General features: G+C 37.4%; 1 protein-coding gene across 4 annotated transcripts in view; it reads right to left on the bottom strand.

The window, feature by feature from the left end:
* Nucleotides 1-16,375, bottom strand: part of ZFPM2 (zinc finger protein, FOG family member 2) — a 314,514-nt gene that overhangs the window by 147,864 nt on the left and 150,275 nt on the right. For all 4 annotated transcript variants that reach the window (XM_074886409.1, XM_074886402.1, XM_074886426.1 and 1 more), the window contains one exon: nucleotides 13,586-13,704. In XM_074886409.1, the coding sequence (XP_074742510.1) occupies nucleotides 13,586-13,704 (119 nt within the window). The remainder of the gene's footprint in view (nucleotides 1-13,585; nucleotides 13,705-16,375) is intronic.

The following is a 16,375-nucleotide window of genomic DNA, read 5'->3' as shown; positions in this document are numbered from 1 at the left end:
ATCTAAACAAATTTGTGCATGATAAAATAAAAGAAGTTTTATCGGAATGGTGGATAAGGAAATGTTATGTGTCCTAAGAGACTTTGCTGCCTTTATTTTTTTCTTTGAAATGATGGATATTCAATTAAGAGAGAAATACTGAGTAGCAACATTGCTACTTTAGTTTGTTCTGTACCTTCTGTTTTGTGGCAAACTGCCACTTTAGCTTTCCTGCTGCTTTCTTGATGTCTATCTTGACCAGACATCCCACACCACGTTGTGTGGACAGACCCTGATCCCAGGGTTTGCCTGAAGAGCCACGGCTACAGCTGATTTCATGGTGCCCTTCCTTGTTAGCAAAGACTGGAGTGGCAAGGGGCAGTATTACAGGAGGTGTGGGAAGCAAAGGGTAAACTTTCTAGACTTTGAACCCTATGGCTGTTTTCTTATTTGAATTATTCTTTGCAGGAATATGGGGCATGGGATAGCTCCATGGCGGGCTAGCCTAGAGGACTGCTTTCTAAGGTAGGTGTGGGCTGTGGCAAAAGCCACAAGAGAGGTACAAGGTTGACAGACATCTAGCTTAGTTTGATTTTTGCCTCACCATTCGTTCTGATCGTGGTAGACTTTCTGCATTTTCAGAAAGAAGAAGGTACTGTAAAAGGGAACACCTGCTTTGATGTGGCAAATTCTCTGTGAAATTCTTGAGTCTTTCTTCCCTGAAGCTGTTAGCATGTAAGGCCAAAACAGCACAGAATGAAAATAATAATTTATAGCCCTGAAAAAAATGTTATCAACCTAGGAAAACTGAAAACACTGGTATTAAAAAAAAAAAAAAAAGAAAGAAAGAAAAAAAAATCAGTTAATAGTTATGTGTGTGCTTTTTGTAATGAAATAGCAGAAGTATGGCTAAACTTTCATATACTGAAGCCATACAAAAATAACACATGAGAAAAGGGTGCAAATCTAAAAACCCTTTAGATATTCATCATTAGCAGAAATAAGCAAGTGTGCAACACGTAGAATTAAAAGGGCACAATCAGATTTCTAAGAAGCAATGTTCTCTATGTCTATTGTGATAACAATATTGAACTCTAATATGCTATTTTTCATCCTTACAGCACTTATAGACATTAGCTAATTAAGTCAATTTAAAAAATATTTCTAAATTAATAGGGTACTTGACAAGATTACCCAAATATTGGTCTTATACACAAAAATCCACATGCAGCTTTTCTACTTATCTTCATCTATTTGTCTTCTCAAATGTGTGATTAACTCCAGAGCACTGAAATCTTTTTGATAATCGCTGAAGATGAATGTATCAGGACAATCAGCAGCATATGGAACACAGAACGTTGCCAGATGTTAACACACTAAAATAAAGCAGAACCATCCATGTACTCTGTATCTTGTCTGAAAATAATATACTCATTGACCTTAACCCTATCTAACCAGTTCCATCTTCAAGGTCAAATAAAATAACAAATATTTATCTTCTATGGAGAGGTTTATAGGCTGTACTTGCGGTGTTCAGTGTCATGAAATGCTAAGCATACCTCAGCCCTACTGCTTTTAATAAAAGCTTGGGGTGCTCATCACCTCCCGCTGGTGCTCAGTGCAAGGCAAAATCAAGTCCTAAGTGCATTATTAATCACTGTTTAAAATTTGTGATCATTATGCATAGCTTTATATTTTTTCAAAGACTACACATGGAAACAGAAAAACACCTAGTTAGGGTAAAAAATACAGGTATATAAACCGTGATCTCTAACACATGCTTAATTTGGGAGAGATTTGCGTATGTAATAAGTTGTCTTGAATAAATAACTTCTACAATCCTTGTTATCCCAATAAATTTTAAAGTGATAGTATCAATGCAGTATACTGCTGCAGCTCTCGTGAGGTTGATGAATACCATGCTGCAGTGAGCCATGGAAGTGAATGCCACCCCATGAACCTCTTTACTTCCCCATGCCTTGCAATTATCCCCAAACAGACTTTGCAATATAGTGAATAAAGAATTAGATGGTCAAGTATCTTTGGTATGACTGACAAGGAAATGCTTATTAAAGGTCAGAAAGGCCATTTAGTCCCATGTATGCCAGTAGCCAGAGCAAGCTAGTAGGTGCTACTACAAAGCCACTTAAACTCTGCAACAAGTGTTAACAATTGGCTTGGAAGAGGGAATGTGAGGAATGTTAAGGAGGCACAACCACACCAAGTGGTCTCACATTTGTGAGAGGTCAAGTTTCAAAACATGGATATTCTTTTTATTTTTCACTGCTGAATGTGGTGGTGGAAGGGGAAGCATCTTCAAAAATAATCAGTGCATGTACAGTCATTTACTACACAGAGGTACCTGTCATTGTTTCTGTATGCATTACAGAGATTTATTAGCACTGAAACAGTACCACAAAATGAGCTCCATGGATGCCGGTGATGCCAAGAGCCTCCTCGCAAATCCACATGCATATCCAACCCATGGTGTGTTCTCTGTTTTTCAGGCTGCCTAATCGAGGCTCTGGTACCTGATAGTGGATGACTGACTACAGAAATCAAGATTCAGCTTACTCCCTGAGGCATGCTGTACCACCAGATCAAAGTGCATACATTTGGCATCCTGAAAATTCAATAGCACTGCTCTCACTTCACAAATCTGTGACACAGAAACCTGAGACAATCATCTGTAGAAATCAGATGGTATTTCTTAAAAAAGAGGTACAGAATACACAGAAACAACGTCTGAAGTAAAGCTGAAAATACTGCTTTGAAAAACCTACACTTATTTAATATTTGGTTATACACAGAGTGTTAATTCTAACTTTAGCTAGCAAGAAACTGGAAGGGGAAGGGAGAATATTCAGAAGAAAAAAAAAACAACTGCAGGCAATTGGGAAGGGAAATGCCAAAGAAACATAGCAGCTTACTTCCTTATCTCCCAGCAAGCCCTTGTTATATTTCAATTCGATTTTGAAAACGATATCCTATACTGGTGTGACCAACTGTCTAGCTTCCTGTAATGTCCCATCTGCCATTTTCTACAAAAAAAAGTGTCTCATTCTGGCCTTTTAAAGGCAATCTTGAAAGACTTTAGCTACCTGCAGGTGTCTCTGGGCAGCCAAACAAGAGAAGTTGGCTGCAGACATTTCTCAGCATTAGGGTGCCAAAAGCCACAGGGTCATCTGCTCCATTTCCTTCCCCCACACCACAGCTCAGCTGCGTCTATACCACTCCTGTTGTCTTGGTCCAGCCTGTTCTTAAACACACCAGCCACAGATTTACTACAACCTCCTGAATCTCTTCTAGCCTTTGCTTCCTCATTGCCATTAGGAAGCTCTTTCTCGTATCTAACCTAAATGTCCCTTGCTGACACCTACACCTACGAGTCTGGCAGGTTCACCTAATGCAACCCATCATATCCCTCCATGGACCATGACCCAGGCAGATCCAAGAAGCGAGGGAAACCCTTCACCACAGAAGTGTACAGGACTAAGACGGTATTTTGCCTTGGATGAGGGGAGGTGGATTGACCAGATTGAGAATTGAAACATGACTAAGGTAAAACAAGTGGATCCCAAAAGAGAAGAATACAATCTGGAATTTAACAAATATGAATAACAAGATCCAGTATTTAATGTAATAAATGCAACTGCATACAAGGGTAAGAAACACCATAAAAGCAAAGAGATAAGACTAAGACATACTATGAAGTTCACAGCAGAATTAAAAATTAGCAATAGCAGAACCAGGCCTGCTTCAACACAAGCAGAAAAGAAGAAACTAAGATATTTTGGACCTACTATTGTTTTCTGCTTTATTGCTCTCTTCCCTTTATGCTAATTTGTCCCAGTTTTCCTCCAAAAGTGAGGACAACAGCTTGCAGGAGGGGGAGAGAGGGAAAAATCCTTCCTCACCTCCCCAGCACTGAGGCACACCTCCCTCAGCTCCCCTAAACTTGTTTTAATGTCCTCACACATGGCAGGAGTTCCAGTTTCATCTTTTAAAAAAAGTGGTCACTCATCCTCCAGATCAGAGACTGTCATGTGGAAAAGAAAGCTTCAAAGAAAATAAAATATTTTGGGAAATGTGAGATGTTTATAAATAAATACAGAAATAATAATAATTACTAACATATATGAAGCTTTTATTTAAAAAATCTCTTCTATGCTTTTTAGATAGCAAATCAAATATCAAAAAACCAAGATAGAAAATACTAATCTGTGACAGGGAGCATTTTAAATTATAAGACATTTTCTCGGAGTGAGAATAATCTACATAAACTATGATGACATCTCAGATGCTCAGAATGTAGTTTATTCTAACTACAATAAGTACAGTCAGACTGTTATCCTTCCCTTAAAGCACAGAAAGGACAATATTTTGTATATGTAAAACTCAAGTATTTCCTAAATACGTTAAAAGAGCTGAAATAAAAAAATATTATAACTATATTTAATGTTTCACAATTTGTAAAACATTTTGTAAATACATTGAAATGTTTTCTCCTTCTCTCTAGTTTGTGCAATACAAGATAAAATGCATTAGTGAAAAAAAAGGGGGCAAAAATGTATTAAGTTATTTAAGATGGGACACAAATATGAAACAATATCAAATATGATGGGGCTGTGCATATAATTTATCATATATGGAATACCAGGACATGCACAAAACCCTATAAATAAATAACATTATCAGGTAGAGTACTAGCTGTGCATCCCTTGCTGAGCCTCTCCCCTGCTGCCAGTGGTCTGGGGCTGGCAGGGAAGGCAAGGATGGCAAGCAGTGGTGCCTCCTGCGCTCTTTGCAGCACAGCCCCAGTGGCTGGAGCTGATCGTCTCTTCAGCTCCCCTGGAGCCTGAGGAGCCACCACAGGATTAGATTGATGAACTTGCTCTCTAGCCTTGATAAATGAGGCCCAGGACATTTACAAACCTCACTCAGCACTTAAGACCTTGGGCCAAGCTCTGTATTGCCCGTATTTTAGTGGTGTAAACTAGATCTGCTGCATCTGGAAAAGGACACATCTTGCTACTATGTGATACTACAACATTATTAGAAAAGGAGCTATAGCTGAACAGAGAAGAAAGTTCAGCAAAATGTTAGTAATCCAAATAAAACTGGTTTTTAGGCCCTAATAACAGTACTTTCTTCAGACTAGAATATGCTATTTTTATATACTCACAAACACTGACATTGTGTACCTATATATGTACAAATATATATACTTACTACACTTACATTTTTTAATATATTTATGTATTCACACATACTGTACTAACTATACTTACTATAAATATTGAGATGGATTTCCTATTCAAAACATTCAAACACACACTTTTACAGAATGCAGTTAATTTGGCTGATAATGAAACAGCTGGAAATACTTTGTATCTCCATCATTCTTGAAAATTTACAGGTTATTTCTCTCAAGTATATTCAGACAGAAAGAGAACTGATGTTTGGAATTTCGATCATTCCATCACAGTGTACAGAAGTGAGCAGCAAACAGCCACTGTCTTCACTGAAACCACAGGTCCATTCTTTTATTTGAAGTCATTTTTTTATTTAAACGAAGATAGACAATCATTTCAAATCCTGTTGTTGTTACTACGATATGGTATCCTGGTCTGCACTTTTATTAGCACAAATTTTGACATCACCAAAATATGAATTTTCTTTTCACACCCAAATTTTCTTTACTTTATTCCAAGCAACTGTCTACATTGCCTCCATTGGCGCTTTTATAATCATATGTCATTTGTATGTCCAGACAGTACATCTGGACAATGTACTGAGTGCAATACCAGTGCTACCACAGTTCCACAGGCAACAGCATCACAGTGCTTTTCTCCACTACCAATGTACACTAAGGCTCACCACACCTGGGCAGGCATAGCTGTATGTGTAATTGTCCCAGAGAAACCTAGGAGCATGCGGGACATTTTATTTTCTAGCGGTCAAAGAGAGAACACAAGCCTCCAGGTCCTTCAGTTCAGTGCCCATTGTAACTACCAAATTCTTGGTTTAACAATGCAAACATCTTCACAGAAACAAGCACCTTCATAGCTTTATGTTCACTAAAATGATGGAGGTAGAATTTCCCATGCTTGTTCTATGAATGTGAAACTACTGAGAAAAATATGTCAACATTTTAGAAACTGAATTTTATTTCAGAGTAAAAAAAATGGTGTTTAACATTTAGTGAGAAGAAAGCTATTTAAAAAAACTGCTGAATATTTAAATCTGACATTTTATATCTGCTTAGTCTATAATAATACATAAGTTTCATAAATAAGAAGTATCATTATAAAAAGCATGAATTTAAAAAATTTCCTCAGAGGACAACATTAATGTGAAATTCCTCATATTAAACATGGGTGTTGAACTCGTGCCTGCTAGGTATTTCAGTGTAGTGAACTACATGAACGACCTTAAATGGAGCTAAATCAATTATTTCTCTCACCCAAAGTTTTTAAATAACACTACATCCCATTCTAAAAGTTGTGTTATAAATTTAGCAAAATGTCAATAAGAAAATAAGCATTTGAGTCTTAAAGTCTATGGTACAGAGAGGATTAGACTAGATGACCATAGTCTAGCAGCACAAGAATATGTTGCTACCGCACAATTTATTGCAGTGGTTCTCTCTAAACAGCTTAACAGTGCAGTATGTTCTCCAGTACACATTGTCTTCTCTCTGCTTTTCCCCACAACCTAAAATTGAAGAGCCTGGCACTTGCAGATGGTGTCTCCCTCTGCTTCTGCTGCCTGGGAGGCCCTAAATCAAATTTTCTTGCCCTTTTTCTGTCCCAGACTCCTGACCTTGCCTCATCTCTTCTGCCAGGCTCTCCCCTCACTCTGTTCTCAGCAGCTCCCTGGCAATGTGCCCCAGGGTACATTCCCACTTTGAGAAGGAGCCCCCTACTGAAATGAAGCTTGCTAAAACAGGACAGATAGTTTATTTAGTTTTCTCCCAGGGAACTAAGTTAGTTTAATGAGAATGATTGGTAATGTCTACTACTTAATTACAATAGTATTAGGATAAAGTCTGCTTAATAGACATGCTTATAGCAAGCACAAAGTAACTAAATTAAGAAACCTTCCAAAATGACCAGTAATAGATTTAAACAAATGTTAAGGTTCTGCTGTTTTGATAAACAGGTGTCCAAATGAACCATGGGTATGTGTGGGCTTAAAAAAGGGCTGTAGCCAAGGAAAAGAGGTTACCCCCCCCCCCCCAATTTTATGTGAAAATCTCCTATTGACATAATATTACATCCTGGAAATCATCGATTCAGAAATAAAGAAATAAAAAGGAACAACGTAATTTCAATCCTGTCTTTCTGTTAACATTTGCATTTTGTTTTGGTTTGGTTTTTAAACAAGCCATAATTGTATGTCCCTTAAATATTTAATTTCTTAAAATTAAGGCTATGGTAATGGCATACAGTACTAATACCAGTGCACTAACAGCATTCAGACAGAGGAGCACAATCAATGTGTTTTTTCTTTTCATGGACCATGTCGCTTCATCACCTATTCGCATTCTGGAAACTACTTCCGCAAGCTGGAAAAAAAATGTTTCCGGCTTTTTTCAAAACAGGGTGTTTATTCAGATCATTACCACATCTTGCTATCAGATTAGTAACATGTTTTAAATTAACACTGTTGTGTAAATGTAAATAAAGGAGCAGAAAAAACTAAATTTTTGGAAAGAAAAGAAGCATCTAAACTACAGTTATGCAGAAAATTTTAAAAAAAATGTCTTCTGTCATTGCATTCCCCTCAACTACATGTTTATATAAATGGGAGAACCCTTTATAAAAGGTGAGGCAATGTGAGGTGATGTGTTCTCAAAGACCATTGTAGATGGCCATGTGGATGTCCACATCATCTCAGTATATCTCCATATTTTTTTTTTTATGTTCCAGTTTTGTATGAAGTGGTCAACCCTGACACTTGCACAGTGCATCAGCACATTGCTGTAAGTGTGACACAATGTGCTGTCCAGAAACACTGTTACATTAATGTCAGCTTGTGTTTGGGACAGAAGAAAGTGTTTTCAAACCAGTTTTAAACATGAAGAGCCTGGCAGTTAACAGTAGTAAAAATGAGAAAGAAATGCTTTTTTAGTCACTGAGGTACTTAAAGGTATAAACCCAGCATAACAAAGATTAGAACCAAGGTTTGTAACACAATACACTATCTTTGGTAATGAAATGTAAAAATGGCTCTGTGCTAATAAGAGCCAAACTTCCCATTTGCAGGTAAGTATCTAAAGAAGAAAACCGCTTTATCCCTTTCCATGTTGTTCAACCAGAGACTACAGCCTGACTACAGACAGACTACTGGCTGTCTTGGTGGCCGTGAAGCACCTCCAACCAAAGTGCCCAGAAAACCCTCATGCTGCAACTCTGAAGATTAAAAGTTGCTGGCTACTACAGACATGAGGTTTTTGACCCAAAGTGACCAGCCACAAATTAGCAAGTGAGTAACTTAACTGCATTTTGAACCTTGACTCCTCAGTTCCTCACACACTACCCAGTCAAACCTCTTCATGAGGATATCTTCCAGAAGTGTCGCTTTGGCGCTGAACCTCCCAGATCCCATTAAAGGGTCTCTGCTGTCTCCCACTGCTCTCCTGGCCCAACCCTGAACACTTTCCTCCCTTCACAGCCACGTTGAATCCTCTTTTCCTTATCAGGCCAATACAGGCCTGCCCCGCGCACTCCTCCCTGCAACAAAACGACAAGAACAGGGGGCAGGATCCAGTTGCTCATTGTTTTGCTTTGCAAAACCCTGCCATGGGCACAGATTAACACCAAAAACGAGACGGTGGCAGCCAAAAAAAAAGGTCTTTCAGAATGCTTCCACATGACTATCAGAGAGATGGTGCGAGCCTCTGCTCGATGACCATCATGGGCTGTGTGCTTCTGTGCTGCTTTTGTTTCCAAGGGCCTCATTCCCACCAAGTTGAGTCCTCAAACAGGGAAAATATTTACAGCTAGGAAAAAGCATGCAAACAGCTTTTTCTTAAACAGGCTGCTAGAGCCTCGAATCTAGAGCTGCTTAGGCACAGCAGCTACCCTTTCAGTGGTTTATATGACCAGCCTAGAGGGGGTCTTCTGCTCTTCTCACCTGCCTGTTCACATTGGACTTGACATTTGTGCAAATCCACTTTCCTGTTAAAGACAGGAATCACAGGCTAGGAGTTTCACACTTAGAAATATATTCCTTTCTACTTGTAGGTACCAATGAACTACTGAATCTTCTGTGATGCAGCAAGGTGCAAATTTGGATCCTTCCTGGTAAAACTAGTGATTAAATAGTGTTGCCTTCCTTGTAGAGCTGTTTTCACCAACTGTAGATAGAAAGCAGTATTGTACAAAACTCTTCACATTTCTGTTTGTCAAAACAGCAAGATTATATTAAATCTCAAACAGAATCTGGAAACATGCAGGTGATGTCTTTTTACTTTAAAAAACTAAAACAAGCTCTTATTTTAGAAGTACACTTCCTGGGCTTGAAAAGATACTCCTGTGCATTTAATTTTCTTGGAACTATCAACTGTTATGGAATAGTTGATGGAAAATAGAAGAAGTGGAAGGAAATGGAAGGCAATAACCTCTATGGCCAATTGTGCAGACAGATACAAATTATGCATGCAGCTAGAGCAGGAGAATTTTGCCAGTCTGGCAAAAGTATAGGAACAGATCATTAAAAGTATCTAAATAGGAGATCTATCACTCTAAATATAGTAGAAGTATCTAAATAGATATCTATAAATATTTAGTAATGATATAAGGAGTTCTTAAGTTCAGATTGAAATGGGAATTAAATGTCTGGACAAGGTTTAAGATCTGAGACTCACTCTTTGCTGTTAAATACAACTTTCTTAAGATTTCTGGTGGCTGCATGCAGATTGTCTCATCAACAATATCAGCAATGCAATGGGGTACATTATTTCATAAGGGGTTTTGATCACTCTGCAATTCTTGAGTATTGGCTAACTCCTGGATGAGAAAAATTTAGAACTTTCTTAGTCATTGAGTTGTTATTTCAAGTCTACCATTAGAGTCTGAGTATTCTGCAGTCCTGATACAGACCTTGCTCTACCATATCTCCCAACAGTGCTGCAGCACTGCTGCTGAAGTCAACAGCTGCTATTCCTATTGCAATTGTGAAGAGCACTTAAATAATTTTTGTTCAAGGTACCCAGCCTTTCACTACTCTGAGATGTATATTGTTAATGTACTTCAAGACAGAAACTTGAAAGATCTAAAAAGTATTTGACCTTTGGCACGGTGACTCAATTAATTATCATGCTGAATTAATTAGCTTGCTCCATCTCCTGAGCCAACAGCAGTGAGACTGTATTCAGCAACACAACACTGCTTGAAGTAAGAAGTACTTCAACAGGATACTACATGCACAGGCTGTATAGTGTGCAGAGTACGAGGGTAGTAAGTAAGCTATAACTGCTATAGCTAGGTAATGAATCCTGTGAGGCAGTGTCACATTGCTAACGCTAAACAGTAAAGTCAGGTTAATATACTTGGAGTTAGCCACAAACAGATTTTCCAAGAAAGACATCAACTGCAAAAATCATGATATTTACTCACCTGAAGTTCCCTGAATTTTTCTTTCCTTTTCTCTCTACACCAAAAATTCACATTAAAGCTCTTTTGCAAAAATTACTTGATGTTTATAACAGTGCAATGTTTGAAGTTCTCATTCAGAAATGCACTAAACCTGCTGTCAGCCGCTGATGTGAAAGTTTGATTGAATTCTAGAAAGGTGAGCCTTTACTCAAATGAGCTTTCCAAAACAGATATAAATAACTTAAGTAAACAAACACAACCCCCCTTATGAGCAACAGAGAGCATGTACGCTAGTGAGAAAAGTAATCAAATGTGTCAAGCAAACAGAAAAATCATAAATAAACCAGAATCGTTTCAAGAAAAAAAAAAAAAAAAGATAAAAGAAAAATATGTAGAAGCTGGCACTGGGTTTGTGTTGCTTAAACAGTAAATTAAAGTTCTATCAAAAGGTTTACATTTCTTCACACGGCATTTTAAAGTAACAAATGTAGGATTACAGGAAACATCTGATATTTGGGAAAAAGAAACAATACTTAGAATGACAGAATAATTCAGGTTGGAAGGGATCTCTGGAGGTCATCCAGTCCAAACTCCTTCTCAAAGCACGGCAAACTTCAAAGATCCAACTTCGAAGTTAACTCACATTGCTCAAGATCATATCCAGTTCAGTTTTGACTATCTCAAAGGATGGAGCTGCTCAGGGGACAAAAGAATATTGCTGAGGACTACAATTCTGTTCAGATTTCCAGATGTATTTATATTAGTAGGCAAAACAAAAGTAAAATCTTTCAAGTGTTATCAAAAATGGACTTTAAGGTTTTTAATTTGACAAGAAACAAATTAGTATCTTTCCAGTTTAGTGAGAAAAATGTCCTGAAGATTTTAATCCCACATCTCTCTCAACTAGGTTGAGAAAGTTGTTCTAACCCATTACAATCACCAAAGTAAAAAGTCAGCTCTGCTCACTGCTTAATTACAAGTTCATTAAAACTGAAATATTTTAACTAAAGGTTTTTGTTACAACAAAAGTGGTATTTGCCCAAATTTAGAAAGTAATAACAGACCTTAATATATGCCTGTGCTACCAAAGCAGAAGCAAGCTCCTGCTAAAAGGATTGTTGTTGCTCTACACCTCCTTCAGAAAACAAAAATGAAACAATATGATCGAGAGCTGACATGATGCAAATTCATCGTAAGAATATCCGCTAATGATAACTTTTGCAGTGAAGGGTCATTTAACATTTTCTCCCACATTCAAACATTATCTTCAAGTCTTATATACCTGAGGAAGTGGAACAAGTGGACAGGGCAATAGGGACAACACAAAGCTAGCATTTTTCCTAAGGTATTATGTGGACTGACTTTGAGCTACACCCAGACTAAGGTTTCTGTTGCATGAAAGTTGATGAAAGCAGCAATAGTGACATCTTAGAAAATTATGTGAATTATAGGTAGCTGTCGCAAATGACATTTTATGAAAACCATTTTGAGAATGCTGATAGACTGAGAATAAAATAGATGAAGAAATAAAAATGGAATGGATGGATAAAATTGAGAGGTATTCAAATCATCCAGTTTCCCTTTTCTAACAATAAGATGCTTTGAGTGTCCAGTACTTTTGAAAAGCCATCCTTTATTCAGGTGCCTGAATGGGAAATCTGATCTGGGTTGGGAATACTGAACTCTAGGAAACTAAGGCAACGTTTCCACGCCACTTTCTGTAACATTTTGTTAGCACCTTTTGATTAATAAATGATGCTAAAGAGCCTATAAAATATCAAGATCTTAAATAGCAACTATGTAATCATTACAGAATAATGCTTCACTACAGTTTTAATATACATATTTACAGACAGTATGCATACTATTCAGCAAGCCCTTAGAAAGAGAATTCCAACATATAGGCATAGGTTCTTCAGGGAGGAGTTAAAGACTATCAGTTTCCCTCCTTTTTTCCCATGTCCACATAACCCCTCTCTCACACTGTCCCAGATGGTACTTCAGCAACTCAGTGTTCCTCTCTTCAGATCCTCCAAGGGCAGGACAATACTCCCAGCACTGGGAAGATCAGCTTCTCCATTTACAGCACAGATGTATCTACCCTAAATGTATGTAGTAATACACTTCTGTGAAACAGTTCCACAGGTATTTATGCTAATATATTCATGCAAAGTCTGTAATAGCAAACAGTGATCCAACTGAAGATAATGGTTCTTCAGAAGTATCTCACAGGGCAATGCATGATCCAAGATTGTCTAAACCCTTCTTCTGGAGATATTTGTTGCTTTTTTTCAATACAGAGTCACCTTTCCAGATATTCTCAGAAAATTAATCTGAACTATATACAAATAACATTGAAGCTCAGACTTTAAACCAATACAAACAAAAATTAAACAAAGAATTAGGAATGACATGATTTTCAGTGCACTGAACTGAGACCAGCAAAGCATTACTTTTAAGTAATATGGTCACCATACTTTCTGCAATCAGAATAAAAAGCAAGGCTAATTGAGAATATATCATATGACAGGTGCCTTTGATATCTTTCAAAATAATTTTAATCTGATAGAAGACCTTGTTATGTTCATTAACATTAACACTGAGGCAAATTTAATGAATTTATCCTAAATTAATGTAGCTATTTATTTTCTATACCATCCATTAATATAAATTAAGTATTCAGCAATTAATGCTATGAAAAAATTAAAAAGCCAGTAGAAAATCAGATATTATTACTGAAATGCAACAGCTTGGTTCAGCAAACAAGGAAGTGACATTTCCCTTCTGTAAAATAACAAGTTAGATACTATTAACCTGTGTTCCAAATAACTTTACGTGGACGGTTGCCATAGATGAACTAATTGGAAAAGAGCCAAATACCACTGTCCGTGAAAGCTAACAATGCCTGTTTTCAAATGCTCTGGCTGAGTAGTAATTCAGGCTATTCCCTAAAGAACGATGCACAGTATAACGAAGCAAAGTGTCTCGGAGCATCTACATACCAAGGTGTTATTATTCAGATCCATCTTCCCAGCAAAAGGCCCCCATGTTGTTCCAACCGGAAGCTGCTGCCGGCTCTGAATCTTGCGCTCCCCGTCTTTCTGGACCACCTCCAACTCTCCTGCAAACAAAGAAAACAAGCAGTGTTGAGAGTACTTTCACTTGTGCCTTGACAACAACCACCTCTGCCTTTGTGTTGGCTTTATACACACAATGTTCTGAGGATCCATATAATGAGAATTAATTATGCTTGTCTGAAAAACAACTGATCTTGTCATCCCGCAAAAGAAAAACAAACCTTTTCCCCTCATAATTTTATTCAAATTTGGTTTAGAAAGTCACGTTCCTTTCTTGCATGTTTTCACATGCATTAGAGTTTGAAGGCATTTTTATTCCGAATAGTGGTTTCATAAAAGTTCTTAAAAAATGCTGAGGAGAGGGGAGATGATAGCTGAAAGGAAGAGAGTGCGATAGTAGCCACACCTGGTGCATTAACCTCCTTGACGCATTTTGCTGTCACAAGACCACATTCTGAAGCATTCAGCTACTAACAATTTTAGAGACATACCGTATAGCAATATAAGTCCACAACAACTCTAATTTTGAAGAAATTACTAAAAGCATTTACAATTTAAAAAAGGATTTTGAAGATTTTGCAGGCAGTAACATTTCAGAATTAGACCAAAAATAATTTAAACTGCTAGCTTAGGGTTTTAACACAAAATAGGTAAAAGCAGTGGGGAGGCAGTATAGTGATTTTTTTTTAGTGTGTCTTTAGTTTGTCTTTTTAAACCAAATTTTATGTTTGAAAGTAAGGACTTCAAAATTAACTAAGATTATCAAATTAATTAAAAGTGAAATTGTTATTTTAGCTCACTTTAACTTTTCTGGGTTTTTCCAGTGAAAAGAGGAAGAATAAGAAACAACTGGTCATTACTGTGGAAGGAAAAATAAAATTCAGTCAACACCTTTCTCCCCAACATTTTTTCACTTAATTTCAGGATTAAAAAAATAGTCTGGACAAGCTTTCTTTGAAAGCAGTCTCTTCAGTAAGCCTATTTTTCTATGAACAAATGTTTCAATTAAAAATGTAGCAACAGTTATGTTTATATACACAATTTCTAACACTCTTTTCTAAAACAATTCAAATAAATTCTAGTTTCAAAATTTAAGAGGGAGAAAATGGAACAAGGAGGAGGGCCTGATCTGTGCTTTTCTTCTTAGATGTTTAACTGAATTTTTATATGCTGTTGCACTTCCAAGCTTCGACTTTCCTGAAGGTAGGCAGAAAATCTGTTGTCCTCACAAGTGGCAGAGCTCACCTCAACTTCACTGTAGCCATGATTTCTCCTGATCTGTTTTCCCTGCCTGCTAAAGCCCCTTCCTCCCTTTCCATACCAATGAGATGCAACAATAATTCCTGCCTTTTGCATCAGTATGTCCCTTCTCAACTACTCTACCCCAAATCAGGACAGTGCTTTTCCACAAACAGGGGAAAGTCCAACTGTGCAAGAAGTCAGCTCGTCCCAGATTTAGAACTGGCAGTTGTTATGAAATGAACCTTGGGCTGGAGGAAGTGAGTAACTCCTCCTGGCTTACAGGCAGTCTCCACAGACTTCCCCGAGCTAACCATTCCCATGGATGCCTCGATTTATATTACAGCCAGGCTGCAAAGTTTTCCCTTGTTTGCAGGGGTTAATCTCAACCATTTTCCAAAGAGAAGACTTGGCTCCAGCTTCCATTTTCAAGCACAGAAATCTGAATTTTACCTCTGAGTGTTGCAGATTACAAAACTACCCTACGTAAAATTGTGCATCAGATCCTTCCTGCAAACTGGAACAAATCTAGCAAATAGAGCTACATCAGTTTACAAAAACGTCTATGTATGCGGGTGAGTCCTCATTGTGACAGTGCTATGACATTTTAAAAGGCAGTATGTGAGCAGGAAAACTTATGGATTAATTACATCTAATTTACACACATGATATATAAGGTCCCAAACAGAAAAAAAAAGGAATTTTTTCCCTCTCACAATCACATTGTTACAAATTGTATTAACTTTAAAAAATCTCTTTATATGTTAATTATGGAAGAGAGAAATCTTTCTGGTATTGCAAGGCAACATGTTGATCACTTAGGCATACTGCAGCATTTTCTCTCTACATAGAGATGAAAACTGTAGCATTTGCTTGCTTTTACACACTAAAACCCAGCCATGTCTATGGACATGTCATATTTAACTGATACCAGAGGAATCATGAGAATCTTTGAAAACCCTTTTAAAAAATAATTCAGCCTCCCTTTCTGCCACTGACATTTTTCATTTGAAAAGGGTTCAGACACAGTCAAACAGTGACTCCTTATCTGTACCTGTGGATTTACAAGCAGGCCTGTCTTTTAATGGATTAAGAACGACAAACTTGGGGCAGATCATCCAGTGATATCCAAAAACCTACCTAAGTTTTAAGGTACACATCATTACACTTTATATTTTAAATAAAATCATTAACATTAATCTTCTACGTAGTAAGTAGTTCAGGTTTGAGGCAAACATAAAAACAAGCAATTTTCCAAAACCATATTTTTTTCCTCCAGTTGATAATTGAATAAGTTAACACGGATTCTTTCTCTCTTTTACTCTCTTTTGTTACAGTCCCAAGCTGTAGTTTGGGCAATATATTTCAATACATATGAATACACTGAAATGTACTACACACGGGGTAATATCATGCTGAATTGTACTGAAGCTGTTGTATTTTCCCCTCCATTCAGAATACCATGACAGAGTAGTA

The sequence above is a fragment of the Strix uralensis genome, chromosome 1 (assembly GCF_047716275.1).
Source record: "Strix uralensis isolate ZFMK-TIS-50842 chromosome 1, bStrUra1, whole genome shotgun sequence".
Lineage (NCBI taxonomy): Eukaryota > Metazoa > Chordata > Aves > Strigiformes > Strigidae > Strix > Strix uralensis.
This window is presented reverse-complemented; position numbering and strand designations above follow the sequence as displayed.